Source organism: Podarcis liolepis (assembly GCF_965112155.1).
Source record: "Podarcis liolepis genome assembly, chromosome: 5".
NCBI lineage: Eukaryota > Metazoa > Chordata > Lepidosauria > Squamata > Lacertidae > Podarcis > Podarcis liolepis.
In genome coordinates, this window is record NC_139556.1 from 91,886,787 (window position 1) to 91,905,608 (window position 18,822).

An 18,822-nucleotide genomic window follows, 5' to 3' on the forward strand; every position below is an offset into this window, starting at 1 on the left:
ATGTGAAAAACATCTGTCCAAGACACTGGAAAGGTACTGACAATCACAGTTAAGAGTGGATAAATCTGTCCATTTTGGTTTGACTCATTTTCCAATCTTAAATTCAGTTCACTCCATTTCCACATCCATTTACAGGAAAAGGAAATCTATCCACTGCTTAATATAACAAAATCTAAAATCAGTTCATGCAAATTGCAACAATAAAACCACAAGCAAAAAAATTGATACGTAACATCAAAAAGCAATAAAAATCCAGTAAAATCTTAAGCAAAACATTGAAGCAGAAATACTGAAATTATGTTCGTGGGTTCCTATGGAGGTTTTTTTTTGGGGGGGGGAGACTTGGTAACCCATAACCCAAGACATTGTGACCCTGATTATTTGTGGACAATTCTAATACATTATTATTATTATTATTATTATTATTATTATTATTATTATTATTACAAACAATTTCCTTGAATCTATGTATGTTATTTTCCTTTATATATGCATTTTTGTGCACAGTACCCCAGCGTTAAAATGTTGCACCCTTGGAGCCTGATGGATCCAATTGGAATCCAGAGCTGATAGGTCTGGGGATATGGTTGAAGCCTTGGCCAATTTGTAGACTGCAGAAATGACACAGGCGATCGACACCATTGCTCCTGAGCGTGCTCATTCACTTCAGCAAGCCTGGAAAGCTGCTGGTATACCCTGAAGTTGTGGCTGATGGCATACATTGGAAGATGGCTAGAAGGCAAATGGGAAACAACTCAAATTAATACAAGCCCCAATATGCTTCAATAATAATAATAATTTATTATTTACACCCCGCCCATCTGGCTGGGTTTCCCCAGCCACTCTGGGCGGCTTCCAACAACACACTAAAATACAATAACCTATTAAACATTAAAAGCTTCCCTAAACAGGGCTGCCTTCAGATGTCTTCTAAAAGTTTGGTAGTTATTTTTCTCTTTGGCATCTGGTGGGAGGGCATTCCCCAGAGCGGGTGCCACTACCGAGAAGGCCCTCTGCCTGGTTCCCTGTAACTTGGCTTCGTGCAGCGAGGGAACCGCCAGAAGGCCCTCGGCGCTGGACCTCAGTGTCCGGGCAGAACGATGGAGGTGGAGATGCTCCTTCAGGTATACTTCTTAAAAGGGGTGGCAGTGGGACCACCAGTGAGAAACCTTCCTTGGACCCAGAAGATCTGTTAAAACAATCAGGTAATTGCAAAGACCCCCTTCCTTAGCAAGTTTCGTGAGATAGGGAAGTGGACCAATGACCAACTCAAGGCATTCTTGGATGAGATGTCTCAAACGTGTGGCACTCACCCAGGTTTGGTGGCATGTGTTGGAAAGTCACTGGAAGCATATAGGTGTTTTACCGTATTTTATTTACAAATGTACAGGTTGAGCATGCCTTAAGCACTTGAACAGACAGCCAAATCCACATAAGATCTCTGGAGCAAAGCAGTCTTCAAGGTGCAGCTGTTTGCCTCTTCATTTACCATATTTTTTGCCCTATAGGACGCACTTTTTCCCCTCCAAAAATGAAGGGGAAATGTGTGTGCGTCCTATGGGGCGAATGCAGGCTTTCGCTGAAGCCTGGAGAGCGAGGGGGGTCGGTGCGCACCAACCCCGACTCACTCTCCAGGCTTCAGGAAGCTGTCCGCTAGCTGTGGGAGACGCAGCTCTCCCACGGCTAGCGGAGAGCTTGCCTGCACCCAGAAGCTTGGGGCGCGCTGAGCTCAGCACGCCCCAAGCTTCGGGCTTCGTGCAGCGCTCCGCTAGCCGTGGGAGAGCCGCGTGAAGTCATGTGGCTCTCCCACGGCTAGCGGATAGCAGCCTGCTCTGGTGGCTGGGGTCGGAGGAAACTTGGGCTTCCCCCGCCCCAGCCCCACACCTGGGGGGAAAATATTTTTTTTCTTTATTCCCCCCCCCCCCCAAAAAAAAAACTAGGTGCGTCCTATGAGCCGGTGCGTCCTATGGGGCGAAAAATACGGTATATTCCGCTCCATTGTCTGCCAGTTTTATTGCCTCTCTTTCACACAAGCCACCAATCCAACAACATCCTTTCCTACGAGGTCAACAGGAAAAAGGCATCCCTCCTTCCAGGTAATTCCTAGCTAACTACTTACCTGTAATCTGAATCCTTGGCCTGCAGCCAGCAGGCCTTGAGAAAACCAGAACTGAATCAGGCTTACTGGCTGGAGTCGCAGTCCAAAACGTCAGGAGGTTGAGGAAGGTTAATGAAAAGAAATCTCCAACAACACTTCAAGCTCCATTAACCTTCTCCTCTTCAATTCCCTATCTCACAAACAATGCACTTAAGCACATTCTCCATAGTATATGTTGCTGCCAACGTTCTTATCTTACAATGTTTTCATTTCTATTCCCTCCCCTTTTCTTTCTTTAGGGTGGTAAACGCAAGCCAGCAATGTCCTGGGAATGATGCTTGTGCGTTCCCACCTCTATATTATAAACCTTTTTCTTATGCACATGTTAATTCTGGGATCATATAGCAGGGTGAGGTAAGGAATGAAATTAGATGCTAAGGGGGCATCAGGATTACAAGGAAGATCTGAACACTTTAAGTCTGCAATTCAGTGTTTATTTACTAGAGAGTAAATCCCCTTGAAATAAATGAGAATTACTTCTAAGTAAGCATGCGTAGAATTGCACGGTTGATATTCATAGATACATACAGTGGTGCCCCGCAAGACGAATGCCTCGCAAGACGGAAAACTCGCTAGACGAAAGAGTTTTCCGTTTTGGAGGTGCTTCGCAAAACGAATCTCCTATGGGCTTGCTTCGCAAGACGACAATGTCTTGCGAGTTCCTGCTGGTTTTTTTTTTCTTTCCCCCCCTTTTTCTAAGCCGCTAAGCCGCTTATCAGCTGATCCGATCAGCAGATAAGCCGCTAAAAGCAGCTAAAAGCCACTAATAGGGCTAATAGCGCTAAGCCACTTATCAGCTGATCCGATCAGCAGATAAGCCGCTAAAAGCCGCTAATAGCGCTAATAGCGCTAATCCGCTAATCCTTCAATGGGCTTGCTTCGCAAGACGAAAAAACCCGCTAGACGAAGAGAATCACAGAACGGATTCTTTTCGTCTTGCGAGGCACCACTGTATGTATGTACACAATTTTATTTGCTTGCCATGTTTCCATAGCTCGAACCATGCTCAAGGTGGCTTACAAAAAAAGACATCACTACAATGTAACAAAAGTAGTCACTTTTCTTGGACTACAGCTCCCATAACTCCTTGCTGTTAGCAATGCTGACATGGGTTGATGGGAAATGCAGTCTGGAAAACACCATCTGTTCACATTAACTCTTGCTTTCTGTCTATCTTTGCTGCAGCCAGGAAGACCAGGCATCTCAAGAGAAATCCTTGGTTTACTGGATATGGTCTGTTCTGATTAACTGTTATAATTAAACGTAACTCTCTTTTTTTAACCTATAAAGCCTTATATGGCTCAGGACCACAATATCTCAAGGACCACCTCCCCCCATATGAACCACCCCAGGCCCTGCAATCATCATCTGAGGCCCTTCTTCATGTGCCTCCTCAATGAGAGGCCCGGAGGGTGGCAAGACGAGAACGGGGCCTTTTCTGCAGTGGCTCCCCATTGTGGAATGTTCTCCCCAGGGAGGCTCACTTGGCGCCTTCATTACATATCTTTAGATGTCAGGCAAAAACATTCCTCTTGTCCTAGGTCTTTGGCTGATTATACAATACATGGCCTATTAAACTAACTCTCTCTCTCTCTCTCTCTCTCTCTCTCTGTGTGTGTGTGTGTGTGTGTGTGTGTTCTTATGGTATATATATATATATATTTGTGTTTTTACATTGCAGACTGTCCTGTGATCTTTGGATGGAGGGTGGTATAGAAATTTAATTCATTCATTCATTCATTCATTCATTCATAATACTTAAACATTTTCCTCTAACATATTTTAAAATGTTTTAGATGTGCAACGATGACTTGAAGCTGACTTTAAAAGTAATAAAAGCTAGACTTCTCCATCCAACACATAGATTCTCATAGGAGCCCATGGACTATGGCTTATAAATTTCCCACCCACCCCTCCCCATTCCCATTATTGATGTACGACATTTCCTTCCACTACACAAAAGCCAGACATCTTTGTAAATCAGCAATACTGTTACTGCCATTACAGGGAGGGAAATACATACGAGGGGATTATCAAATATGACTCAACCCTTTGTTTCCCTTGTAAATCTGGAATTGATTGAAGGCTATTATTTTAGTGGAAGGAAATGAATTTTGCCATTTCATTCCCAGCCATCTTTCTAAATGTCACTGATAAATGTTTCAGTGCTGCAGGTGTTTTTCTACATACACACATGAGCTTGAGTGAGAAATAGAGGCTAAAACTTGCACCATATAGAACAGGGATATGGACCCCATACTACATGTCCTATCATCCCTAACCATCGGCCATGCTGGGATTTTGAATCCAACAGCACCAAGACGACTGCAGGTTGGGGAAGACTCATTGAGGATGTGAAACCATAAAACTCTGACTTTCAGTTTTTCAGCAACTCAAAATGAAGCCTTTGCTGTTGGTGGCAGTGATGGCCACCAACTTAGATGACTTTGAAAACAGAACTTCATGGAGGAGAAAACTACTGTATCAATGACTACCAGCCATGGAGGTTATGCTATGCCAGGCTTCCTCAACCTTGGTCCTCCAGATATTTTTGGCCTACAACTCCCATGATCCCTAGCTAGCAGGACCAGTGGTCAGGGATGGTGGGAACTGTAGTCTCAAAACATCTGGAGGGCCGCGGTTGAGGAAGCCTGTGCTGTGCCTCCACAGCTGAACACAGTAGTGCTTTTGAGGACCAGTTGTTGGACACCATAGGAGGAGAGAGAGGTCTTCTGCTTGGGTCCCCCTCTTGCGAGTTTCCCACAATGCATCTGGTTGGCCAATGTGAGAACATGATGCTGGACTGGATGGACCATGGGCCCAATCCAGCAGTATCTTACTGTGTTCTTATATTCTTAACAATCAGATCTCTGTCATACATATTGTCCCTGCCTGACCACTCACTATTTCAACTATCCAGCTGCATTTCCCAGAAATTGTCTTGTGGTAGGTAACTATTTAAAAATAGAATTCTAATATTAGAGAGAGACCTTTCTCCTTCACACACACACACCACAATAAAGTTAAACCAAAAGCATGGCCCAGAGAACCTTTTCAATCACCCACCCCACCCCCTTGTCCGGATATCACCTCACCCTTGCCATCTGTCAATAAAACAAATAGGCTCCGTTTGTTGTCCAATTGGCTCTGCAGACCTTGCCACATCAAAAAGAGTTTTATTCAGGGTTGGCAGGGACAGTGAGGAATGGCTGGCAAGCAAGAGGAAAACGCCGTTTCAAAAGAGCCCCTTGCATCACACATGCTGAGTTGCAGTTCCAGAGGAATTACTGCTTCACGACTGGAAAAAGTTAACAACCAGCGAGAGGATAGTCTTTCTCCGTCTGTTGCTATGAGTGCTGGTCTATAGGGGTGTAGCTTTCCTCTTGGGTTTCTTTGTTTGTTTTGCATATTGCTTTCCTCTTCCTTCTAGCAGAAGGGACTTTTTTATTATTATGGTCAGGTGAGGTGCAAAAGCCAGCATGGAGCACCCGAAGGAAACCAAGCTCGCCTTGAGCCAGAAAGAAAAATGGGGGTAAGTGGAACAATAAAATTAAGCTGCTTGGAGGTTGCCGGGCATTTAGTGGCAATGAAATAATAGGAAACTCAGGGCGCGGCGGAGCCCAAGCTAAGTTTCTAAGCTAAGTTCCAGCTGGTTGCAATGGGAGAGTCAAGTCCAGACTTTTTGAGGGGTACGCTCCGTGTTAGTTGCTTGCAGCAAAAATAACAAAGAGTCTTGTGGCGCCTGAAATTTGTGATGGAGTAAGCTATGGTGGGCTACAGTCTGCTTCTTAAAATGCATGAAGTGTTATTCTTTGTTATCAGGGTGCGTGTGTGTACACACAAGGTTTATAGGGTAAACAGTCAGGCCAGAGGGAAATTAAATGCAGAGGAGTGTGGACAAATTACATATCCAGCAGTGGTTCTTCCCGAAGCAGTTCTCAGTGACACAGAAAACCTGGCATTGGTAAGCCAATGGGCACAGATAATGGGCTAGCCACCCTTTGTCTTTTAGGTTCCAGACTTACATTTCTCCCACTGAAATCAGTGGGACTCAAGGAGGGCTTACATGGAGCAGAGTGGTGCCTCGTGATAAACAAACCATATTCATGGGTGCAATTGTAGGAGGTGAAGGAAAAGTGTCTCCTATGTGTTTTAGAAGGGGGGGGGGATATGGTTACTGTCAGATCCCCCCATCCATTGTTTTTCTGGTCTGTACTTGTGGCAAATGGCATAAACATTGAAAATAAGACTTGTTGGCTGTAGTTATGAGCTCTTTAGCTTTATAACGACCATTGATATTGTTGGTGGCTGCACCCAGTTAATGAGAGGAAAACATAGACTTGCGCTTGCTGAACAGTAAATACACCCATTAGCAAAATTCCAGTTTTTGAATAATTTTGGTGCTTGTGGAAACTCCCTGCTTTCTTTCTTTTCTTTTCTTTTTTTGTGGGAGAAGGGGTTGGAATGGTCACGAAAGGTGAGGGCCATGCTTCTGTGGACTGTGGAGAATGTGGGTCAATGTCCTCTCCCCCAATCCCAGCTATGATTATTTTATGGGCAAAATGTAATACAAGAATTGCATCAAAGGCTGAGTGAGCAGTGAAATCCTGACGAAAGGATCCTCTGAGGTCTCGGACTGTGGTTTGATATTGAGGGCCTCCTTGGATGAACACAGGGTAGAGAAGAACTTTGTGGTCAAATTGTCGACTTTGTTGGTGGTATTCCTGCTCAAGTCCCTACCCTTTGCTTTTTTGCCCAGTGCTTCATCAAAAGAGGTTTGCCCGGTGTTATTATCTCCTTGAGTTTGGCATATATTCGGAACCTTATGTGCTCAGCTGCGCTGCATCGCATTATGAAGAGGGCAATTTTGAGGATGTTTGATGAATCCCTGTGGCTAATAAAATAAGCACCCACTTGGCTGGGAATATCAATTTGCAGCCATAATGGTAGCACAAATTGAACAGCTTTAAGTGATCCTGTTTTTATAATCCTATAATCTCGATGCACTTTGATATGCATGCAGGAAGTGTTTGCAGCTGGACTGGACTGTGTGATAAAAAGAAGAGCGAGGCAGGGGAGCAAATATCATTAAGCCAAACATAAACTTTCAGCTACAAAATCCACCTTTTTTTTTTCACAGGAGTTAGAAGGTTTGTGGAACTGTAATTCTTTCTAAAGTTAGCCCTGCTGGTTTGCCATTGTTTCATCTGAATGCTTCATATATAGAGATATTTTGCATTTATGACTACAGCTTTGCTGAAAATTATCCAGTTTTGAGGCGGATATTAATAATTTCAATGAGGTAGACAATTTTCTTGAAAATCTCAAAGATTATGTGAATTTTCACCACAGGTAGATCGATGGTTTGGCACCATTGTTTTCAATGACTGCTGCTACTTCTGTTTGATCTCATGATCTGACCCATACACCCCACCAGTTTCTGCATTTTTCTCCCTCCTGGATCAAGCAAATGGATGCTTCCAGCCAATCAGAAAATGGGACAATGCTGCAATGATGACACAATGCAGTCTAGGTAGTTAGATTTGGCTACGTGACTGCATCACGGAGAAAGCAAGTTAGAGAAATTGAGAGAGAGGGCCACATAGATTTAAACACAAATGTTTTCAGAAGGAGTGCCGGTGGGGGGGGGATATCAAAGGGGGTTTGTGGTTGCACTGGCAAAAATATCTTTCAAAAAACATTAAGTAGGTTTAAACTCTGCTTCTGGTGACATATGAGCATGCAGAAATAAAATGATGTGGTTGGCTTATATATGTATTGGAGAAGAATGTCTCATTTGGCAGTAAGGAGCTGTCAAATCAGTTTTCAGAAGGTGGTTTGTTTGTAGCTTGAAATTCTTCTGAGGCAGTCTTGGTTTCATAAATTACATTTCATATGATTTACTACATCATTCCGGTCAAATCTACTGCTGTCCATAGTCCAATTTGGTGGCAGTCAAAATGGGTTTCTATTTTTCATTTCCTGAACTTTTTTTCTGCATCTCCGGTGCTTTATTTTTCTTATTGATGACCACAATAGCCTTGTGAAGTAGGCTACACTGAGATATATCAGCTCGTCTAAGTCCTAAGAGCTGCAATTTCATGGGTGACCGCTCAGTTGGCAACCCTACAGACTAGAGTCAGCCACGCATGCATGGGGGGGAGAGAAGAAGGCGCAGATATGCATGACATTTGCATATGACTGTTCACATGGACAAATGTAAACTTAGAATTACCATAGCTGAAATAGAAATGCAATGCATCTCATCATAGTGGGGGAGACTGTGTGAGTTGGTGACCTGCCTGCCTACTCTGTGAGCCATCCCAATACTAACAGTGAGTGGGCAGCTTCAATGCCCAACTATTCTCCTTTCTTAAGAGTTCTTTATTGTTAGACCAGGCTTGAATTAGACCAGCCCTGCAAGTGGTGTGATGGTTGGAGTCTTCTTCTTCTTCTTCTTCTTTTCTTCTTCTTCTTCTTCTTCTTCTTCTTCTTCTTCTTCTTCTTCTTCTTCTTCTTCTCCTCCTCCTCCTCCTCCTCCTCCTCCCCCTCCTCCTCCTCCTCCTCCTCCTCCTCCTCCTCCTCTTCTTCTTTGGCAATCACTCGTAGCCTAGTAAGATTGTCTTACATAAACACAGTCTTAACAATGAGTCTGTAAGTGACGGTGGAGGCCAATTCTGGATCCACATGTCCTTCCACAGTGGGGACATTGGTGGGAGTTGATCACAGTGTGGATTTGCCAAGCGTGCCTTCCTCTTAGCATGTTTCTCCCTTGCGTCCTGAGTTTGAGCGTCTTCAAAGCCCATGACACCTTTGGTAAAGGCTGTTCTCCAACTGGAGCGCTCACAGGCAAGTGTTTCCCAGTTGTCGGTGTTTATACTACATTTTTTAAAATCTGCCTTAATGCAATCTTTAAACCTCTTTTGTTGACCACCAGCGTTACACTTTCCATTTTTAAGTTTGGAATAGAGTAGTTACTTTGGAAGATGATCATCAGGCATGACCAGTCCAACAAAGTTGATGTTGAAGAACCATTGCTTCGAAACTGGTGATCTTTGCTTCTTCCAGTACACTGGTATTAGTTCGTCTGTCTTCCCAAGTGATGTGTAAAAAATGTTGGAGATACTGTTGATGGATTTTTTCAAGGAGTTGGAGATGTATCAAACTAGGAACAGGTAAACCTATATTCCAGTACTGTAACTTCTGCTTTTGCGGTGGAATTTCTTCTCTCTCTTGTCCTCCCATGTGCCCCATCCATCTTCCCCTTCTGTTTTAGAAGGCTTGGGTAAAACCCAGAGAAATAATAATAATAATAATAATAATAATAATAATAATAATAATAATATTTATACCCCACCCAGTTGACTGGGTTTCCCCAGCCACTCTGGGCGGCTTCCAGCAAAATATAAAAAACATAATAAAACGTCAAACATTAAAAACTTCCTGATACAAGGCTGTATTGGGAATTTATACAATTAAGCCTCTTTTCCCCCATGAATTTTTGTATTTTAAGCTTGTATTTGTGAACTAATACATATATAGCCAGAGACTTGCGTGCATAAAATATTTATGTTCTGCTATTTTTGGGGTGTTCTTGGATTCTGCACAAAAGGGGATTCCATCCCCTTTTAAACATCTTCAGAGAGGCAGGGGTGAATAAAGAGTATGTTAGTACTAAAATATCTGGAATTCTTACCCATGCAGAAACACCTTCTGGGGGCGGAATTGCTCAGTAGATTGGGGACAGGTTTGAGAAAGGAGGAAATAGAGATGGATTTTGATTGCACAAGTAAAAGTCATTCCACTAGTGCAAGGACTGCTTTGGGACTTCCTCCTTTTCTGCTGAGGATCATTTGAATGAACTTGAATTGAATTGAGAACTAAATGAAAACCAAACTGATTAGTTTTCTAAAGGGATAAATGTGAACTGGAATTAGTTCCTTTTGAACATGTTGAACTAGAATGAGTTCCTTTTTAAGGTGAATGTTCCAAACATCCATCTATTTAGCTATATCTATCTATCTATCATCTATCTATCTATCTATCTATCTATCTATCTATCTATCTATCTATCTATCTACAGTGGTGCCCCGCAAGACGAATGCCTCGCAAGATGAAAAACTCGCTAGACAAAAGGGTTTTCCGTTTTTGCGTTGCTTTACTAGACGAATTTCCCTATGGGCTTGCTTCGCGAGACGAAAACGTCTTGCGCTTTTTTTTTAAAGCCGCTTGAAGAGGCGCAGTTGCAACGGACTGTGCTTTGCAAGACGAAAAACATCGCAAAACGAAAAGACTCGTGGAACGAATTCTTTTTGTCTTGCGAGGCACCACTGTATCTATCTATCATCCATCCATCTATCTATCTATCTATCTATCTATCTATCTATCTATCTATCTATCTATCTATCTCTCTATCTATCTCTCTATCTCTATCTGTCATAATCATCTATATAATCAATCAATCTATCTAAATACAGAATATTCGAACACATCTCTAAGTACAGAATATTCAAACACATGTCTCCCCCCTGGAAACCTAAAATGGTATGATCCAGGAATTACGTCGCTACTCTGACCTTGTTGAATACATAAAATGGCCTGAACATGCGGCCCAAGTCCTGAAATGGAGCTATGTGAATATTACGAAGAAGTTTACCAAAAATATTTACACCCATTCTAGATTCCATCTGTGAAGATGACCTTTCGAAACCAAGTTAATAACCACCTGACAAAGAGAAGGCATTTTTGAGGCTCAGCAGGAAATAAAAAGAGAACAAACATCAAAGCAGTCAGCTGGAAACAAAGAGAATTAAAACACATGATGGACGTGCGATGGGTTCGGGGAGGGGAGTGAAAAATCATGAGGAGAAAAACACTTTAAAAAAAAATATTCATCAGCGTGCACCCCAGGAAGAGATTTATCCAGTCACCATGAAAAAATAACTAGTGAGATCACAAGGGTAAGAGGAAAATAAGATAAGTAAATAGCATAAATAAGGAAATGATAAACCGGGTATGCAGAATTGCATTTGGAATATTGAAAAGAATTTTCTGATGTGCAGACTTTGAGTGTGTAGGGGGGGACATGACACAGTGCTACCCCTATGTATGCCCTGAAGCATAATCATGTGCTATCCATGGAGCGAATTATTTATTTTTAAATGGAGGGATTTGATACAGTTCACAAGCAGGCCTTATGAAGAATGGTTGAAGGAACTGGGTATGTTTAGCCTAGAAAAGAGGAGACTGAGAGGGGGACCTCAACCCCTAGAAGTTGGCTCCTATGCTTCAAACATGGTGGATTTTCTTTCCTTGGAGGTTTTTAAGCAGAGGTCAAAAGTCACACTTCTCTGAATTTTGCCATGCAGTTCACCAGCAGAGTAATGCATACAAACATGCACATGTGAGTGAAAGTAACCTAGAAAAATGTAATTGCATTAGGGAAAAAGTGGTTGGCAAACTGTATCTGTTAGGCAAAATGGTATACAAAAAAAATGTATAAAGCCGGGCTCTACCCATCTTCCTGTTCCACCCTTCAGTTCCTTCCCTTTGGGATCCATTCTGCTAAGTCATCTTTGAGGAAGCAGGGTGGAGGGCTTCCACTGCAAGAGTGGGAATGATATTTCCCAAGGCACTCTGTGCAATTTGATAAGATGCACGCCTGGGACACCATCAGCACAGATGCACCAACATTACAAACCAGTAAAGAAGGAACAGAGAAGGTTTTGCTTCTCTGTTCTTTCAAAGAAAGCTTGCAAATACTGAACTTGCTTCTTTCTGAATTGAAAAGCTTGTCCAGAATATTAGCAAACTCTTCTCATCATTTTGACTGCAAGTGTCCCACAGCTTCATGAAAACGATTTTTATTTAATTCTCCAGATTTATTTTAAAACAAAGAAATTACTTCCATTTCTTTCCCAGCTTTCTCGTGGTCCTCCTGCTTGCGTGACTCAGGGCTTTTCCCATCACCCTGGTTGCACAAGAAGTTCCACCACAGTGGATTTCTCGCCTCCATCTGATTTTGTACCGTGTTGAAATGGATCTTGAATCAGGACCGCCAGCAACCAGTCTTTGGCGCTTTACCTCCTGTTGTAACTCGGAAAGCAAGCTAGCACTTATAGGTTAAGAGCATGAAAGAAGTCACCTGATCCTTTGCCACATTGTACATCCTGTCAGGTGACTCCACAAGACAGTTGAGGCACACCAGGAAAGAGTCTGAAGGTTCATTTTTTCATATGTGGTGGAGGTGTAAAAAAGCAACAGGCTTTTGGGAAATGATACATGATGAATTGAAAAAGATGTTTACAATAGTCATTCCCCCAAAGCCAGAAGCATTTCTTTTGGCAAGAATAGAGGCAGAGGTAAAAAAAAACAACCCAAAACCCACCTTGGTTAAATTGTTTATTTATGCCACCACTGCAGAAAGAATTCTGTATGCATCGAAATGTAAAAAAGTTCCAACGAAAGAGGAGTGGACTTTAAAACTATTGGACTATATGGAGATGGCAAAATTGATGGCAAAAATAAGAGACCCAAAAGACAGAAAGTTTGTGGAAGAGTGGAGATCCTTTTCAAACTATCTGAGAAAATATTATACAGTGGTACCTCGGGTTAAGTACTTAATTCGTTCCAGAGGTCTGTTCTTAACCTGAAGCTGTTCTCAACCTGAAGCACCACTTTAGCTAATGGGGCCTCCTGCTGCCGCTGCGTCGCCGCTGCACGATTTCTGTTCTCATCCTGAAGCAAAGTTCTTAACCCAAGGTACTATTTCTGGGTGAGCGGAGTCTGTAACCTGAAGTGTATGTAACCTGAAGCGTATGTAACCCAAGGTACCACTGTAGTCAAATGAAATCGCAGGCAGGACTGGAAATAAAAGCAAAGGAATGAAATGTAGGATATATGTTATAGAAATAAGTATTACCTTTAAGGCCGTAGATAAAGGATTTGCACAGAAATATAGAATCACACAATCATAGAGCTGTAGAGTTGGACACACACACACACAAACACACGAATGACATACCAGGCCCGTAAGGTCAACTCAGCTCATGAGTCTTAGCGACTCATTCCTATTCAGTGGTACCTCTGGTTACGAACTTAATTCATTCTGGAGGTCCATTCTTAACCTGAAACTGTTCTTAACCTGAGGTACCACTTTAGCTAATGGGGTCTCCTGCTGCCACCACGCCGCCGGCGCACGATTTCTGTTCTCATCCTGAGGTAAAGTTCTTAACCCAAGGCACTACTTCCGGGTTAGCAGAGTCTGTAACCTGAAGTGTTTGTAACCCGAGGTGTTTGTAACCCGAGGTACCACTGTAAATGGCAATGTAGACTGCCTTGCATTGTATCTAACCTATCATCTTCCACTTTTCTGGTCCCTCTGATTCTGGATCCTGAACCTCAGCCTTCTGCAACTGGCCATTCACCCTAGTTGCTTGTGACAGAAGCCAATGGTATAGCTTGGTATGAGGACACTTCCTGTGTTCCTGCAAAATGGCCTGTAGTTTGCACGCTACGTCTACCCATATATGCTAACGTTGCTTTGATTAGCTTGCAGATCGAAGGAATTACAGGACTTAACAGTTTCAGAGAAGAGGATTACTGTAATATGTTTATCTCTGGTTTGCAAATGCTGAAAGCTGATTATGTCCATATCCAATAGGTGGCAGCATTAGATACAGATTGAGGCCTACGGAACAGAAAGCTCGCTGTAAACATAAAACGTCTGGCAATCTCGGAGTGTTCGGAATTTACCAGGCACTCAGAAGAAAGCTAAAGCGAAAAAGCTTTTTTCCCTCCAAAAGGCACTTTGGGTCTTAGAAAAACAACATCAACTTAGAAGTGCTTGGAGGGGGTGTGGAGAGAGAGCGAGAGAGCTGAGGAGGGAATGCTTGCGGCATAAAAAGGCCTGAGCAGACTGGCAAAAGGAAATGGGGGAAATAATTATTTGTTCACCTGCCGAAAAATGAAGCCAGTGAATTGAATGAGCAAGAGAGTTAAAATGTCAACAGTGAGCTCTTGCTTCATGCAGAGTTAGCTTGTGGAGCACTAGTTTACCATGTGAAGCTTGGGGGGTTTTGTTTTCAATTAAGACTTTGGCATCAGCAAGTGAATATCAGGGATTATCAGGTAGGCATCCATCCTAGGGCCTTAGGGCTGTCTATCAGTAAGGTGTAAGGTAATTCTGGCATCTCCTGGCCAGAGAGAGCTCCTATGTTGGTCCTACTTTGTGCCTATTGGGAATGCCTTAATAAGTGTTTATTAGTGTCAGGGAACTGACATCGGAGCTAGAGGCGGAGGGAAGGCTCTCAAATGATGCTGGAGAAGGGCCCAGCAGGGAGAGAGGCAGCTCCACAGATGGGGAAGCAAATCAGCGCAACACCAGGGATATAGAGGGGCTGATGGGGGAATCGGCGAGAGGGCTCCAGGACTCTTCACCGGACACCAGCGGGGAGAGCACGGGTCCTCCGCTACCCATGCCCACCCTGCGCAGAAGACTTCCGCGCAGAGAGAGTAGGAGGAGACTGGGTGTCAAACAAGTTTTATGTTGGAAAAGATTTAAGAAACGCCCACTGACAGATTCTGCTAGCGACTGAGGCAGCCACGAAGTGAAGGGCTGCCCAGACTGAAAGGTTTAGCAAGGCAACAAAGCCTGGAGAGGTGGCAACTTACGCATGAGCAACCCATACACATTACAATTAGTTTGAGTTGCTTTCTTTCTTTCTTTCTTTCTTTCTTTCTTTCTTTCTTTCTTTTTTAAATGAATTTTATTAGTATTTTCCACACAACAACAACAACACGAAAGATATCAAAAAATAAGAATACACAACACACAAAAATCAACATCCAAAAACTAAAACAAAAACAAAAACAAAGAAAAACAACAACAACAAAACAACAAAACAAATCCATATCTTACAAGTCAATATTATAAACACTAAAACAACAAGAAGACATTGACTTCCACCAATCCCACAGCACCTCCTTTATCTCTCATTGTGTCTTCTTGTTTTCCTGTTTTCTTTATCATCTCTATCCTAACATCTACATATAAATCCTTCTTTCATATCCTTTCACTTCACAAGGTTATTCCAGACTCAGCCAGATTTCTGCCCTCAAGCCTTGACTTTTGAGGTATTCATTTAGGCACTCCCATTCTTTTTTTACTTCACTTTTTGGTTTTTGTCTTATTATGTCTGTCAATTTGGTTAATTCTAAGTATTCTGGGAGCTTACATAGCCACTCTCCCCTAGTGGGTAACTGATTCTCTTTCCAGTACTTAGCCACCAGGAATCCTGGTGGCTAGTTTGAGTTGCTTTCAGTTTTCAGTACCATGGACCAGAGCAGTAGTGGATGGCATGGTGGAGAGCCATAACTCACCTGGCTTCCAATCTTCCATATTGATTGGAAGATAGAGAGGGCAGAGGCAACAGGCAGGTTGGTGCGGTGCAAGGACAGTGGTGGAGCCAGTCTGGCATTCCTGGCACTACATTTGCACCCCACTGGCCATCTTGATGCTTCAACATTCCTCCTCTTACCTCCCAATATGCAGCAGTGATTCAACCAACTGGAGGTCAAGTGAGTGGCAGCATCTCACCAGGCCATCCACTACTGAACCTGGTCATTCTTCTGGGACATCTCTCCATGGTGGGACTTGATTTTTTTGAGGGGGAGGGGGGACAGACCAAGATGGTGGCATTGGGGGATTCTGTTCCACTTCTAGCCAACTATGAGATGCCTCAAGAGTCTATCTTGTCCTCCATGATTATGGATATCTACATGAAACAACTGGGAGATTAGGTAGAACACACAGGAACCCTCACTTGAATTCCCCAAGAGGGGCTGGCATTTTGATGGAAGTATCAGAAACAGTGAAGTTTAGTAACTTTTCAGTTCTGTGATTTCTTTATTTCTTTCTTTCTTGGCAATAAGCATGATGTCTCTTAAATCTGGACCTGGATTTAAATACCACACAAGATACCTAGGAGAACTTTTGTTTATTTTCTTAAAAATCCCTTTACCGATTCCTAAGAACTTCAACTTTTATAGCATGCTTAGAGATCAGAAAATATCATTCATGTTTTTTAAGCAAAGGAAATACTTCGACTAAAAAAAATATTATCTTTATATCCAACTTTTCCTTTGTGGAGTTCAGGGTAGTCAGTATGCTTCTCTGTGGCCACATGCACATCATGTATTTAAAATATTATGATGCCATTATGATGTAATGGTTTTCCCCAAAGAATTCTGGGAGCTGTAGTTTGTTAAGGGTGCTAGGGGTTGCCAGGAGATCCCTATTGCCCTAACAGAGGTAAGATTCCCAGAGTTCCCTTTGAAGAGGGATTGATTTCTAAACCACTCTGGAAATTGTAGGTCTGTGAGGCAAATAGGGTCCTCTCAGCACTCTTAGCAAACTACAGCTCCCAGAATTCTTTGGGTGAAGCCATGACTGTTTAAAATGGCATCATAGTGCTTTAAATGTATGGTATGAATGTGACTGAGGTCAGCCTGTGAGCTTCATAACTGAGCGGAGCTTCAAATTTGTTTCTCTTGACTCAATCTCACACTGTTACCATTTCACCACACTGACTCTCAAGATGAAAAATAAAAATCACATTGTTAAAACCAGGCACCAATACAGTGTAATAAGAAGCAATTGTGTAAGCTCTCTTTTACAGAAGAAATGATCTAGCTTTGGTTGGTGATAAATTCTCATAAGCCTTGTAACAGCCACAATCTCTTCCTGAATTATTATTTTTTTCATTCCCTGCCAGAGATTGGTGTCAATGCTTTCAAACATGACTGAGGTTAATACATTTATTAACCCATCTCCAGCAATGATTTCCTGCCTTTCCCAGGCCACTTGCTTTCCTGAGTCCCAGGTCCTTTCTTTTTTTTAAAAAAGGGGGGCTTCTAAATCTCTAAAATCCAGCATTACAATTGCAGAGTAAAAATACAAAATAAAATGGAAATTCTCCCTTACATATTGCTTTGCCATCAGCTACATCTGGCCAATATGCCCCTGTGAATTGCGCCAGACTAGAATATGGAAAAAATAACAACCAGATGACACACTTTATTACGGTCAGGTACAGCTTGGCAGAGAATCAGTAGGAGTGCAAATAACTAAGTCAGTATCTACTCCAATTCATACCGCTTCAAACATGGCTAAGGCCAGGTCAGCAAGACAGGTCAGTTTCAGTGTAACCAGGGATGAGGAGGCACATCCATACCCAACCTGGACCATCTCTGAGCAAAGAAGCCTGAGGAGGAAGGGACTCTAGAGGGGACTGTAGGGTTATAAGATGAGTCACTTGCACTCCTTTAATTAGGAGCTCGTCTGATAATATTTATTCACCGTTAGTAATTCCCCAGAGGAAGAAGAAGAAGAGTTTGGATTTGATATCCCGCTTTATCGCTACCCGAAGGAGTCTCAAAGCGGCTCACATTCTCCTTTCCCTTCCTCCCCCACAACAAACACTCTGTGAGGTGAGTGGGGCTAAGAGACTTCAGAGAAGTGTGACTGGCCCAAGGTCACCCAGCAGCTGCATGTGGAGGAGCGGAGACGCGAACCTGGTTCCCCAGATTACGAGTCTACCGCTCTTAACCACACTGGCTCTAGAGGCAAGTAGACAAAGGCACATTACTACTGAAAAGGGAACCTGCTCTACTAGATACCATGGCTGTCAATTAAAAGAAATAAAGGACTGGAAGATGCATGACCACAGACCAGGTTTCTATCATTCAGGTTCATTCAGGTTTTCACCTATTTCTTCCTTCAATGGCTTTGCATCCCTAGCATCACACCTTTACCTATGGGCCCTAATAATAATAATAATAATAATAATAATAATAATAATAATAATTTTATTTATACCCCGCCCTCCCCGGCCAAAACCGGGCTCAGAGCGGCTAACATCAATATACTGAGAGCAGTATATGTGAAAAGGATCTAGGAGTCTTGGTTGACCACAAACTTGACATGAGCCAACAGTGTGATGCGGCAGCTAAAAAAGCCAATGCAATTCTGGGCTGCATCAATAGGAGTATAGCATCTAGATCAAGGGAAGTAATATTGCCACTGTATTCTGCTCTGGTCAGACCTCACCTGGAGTACTGTGTCCAGTTCTGGGCACCACAGTTCAAGAAGGACACTGACAAACTGGAACGTGTCCAGAGGAGGGCAACCAAAATGGTCAAAGGCCTGGAAACAATGCCTTATGAGGAACGGCTAAGGGAGCTGGGCATGTTTAGCCTGGAGAAGAGGAGGTTAAGGGGTGATATGATAGCCATGTTCAAATATATAAAAGGATGTCACATAGAGGAGGGAGAAAGGTTGTTTTCTGCTGCTCCAGAGAAGCGGACACGGAGCAATGGATCCAAACTACAAGAAAGAAGATTCCACCTAAACATTAGGAAGAACTTCCTGACAGTAAGAGCTGTTCGACAGTGGCATTTGCTGCCAAGGAGTGTGGTGGAGTCTCCTTCTTTGGAGGTCTTTAAGCAGAGGCTTGACAACCATATGTCAGGAGTGCTCTGATGGTGTTTCCTGCTTGGCAGGGGGTTGGACTCGATGGCCCTTGTGGTCTCTTCCAACTCTATGATTCTATGATTCTATGAATTATATAACACATCAAGATAAAATTAAGCAATCAATTGAAATA

General features: G+C 42.8%; 1 protein-coding gene across 3 annotated transcripts in view; it reads left to right on the plus strand.

The window, feature by feature from the left end:
* Positions 1-5,326: 5,326 nt before the first annotated feature.
* Positions 5,327-18,822, plus strand: part of KCNMB2 (potassium calcium-activated channel subfamily M regulatory beta subunit 2) — a 307,790-nt gene continuing 294,294 nt past the window's right edge. The window contains exon 1 of one of the 3 annotated variants that reach the window (XM_083504569.1): positions 5,327-5,690. In XM_083504569.1, coding sequence (XP_083360695.1) covers positions 5,638-5,690 — 53 coding nt within the window. In that variant the 5' untranslated portion in view covers positions 5,327-5,637. The remainder of the gene's footprint in view (positions 5,691-18,822) is intronic. The other 2 variants (XM_083504570.1, XM_083504567.1) reach the window with 2 other exon arrangements.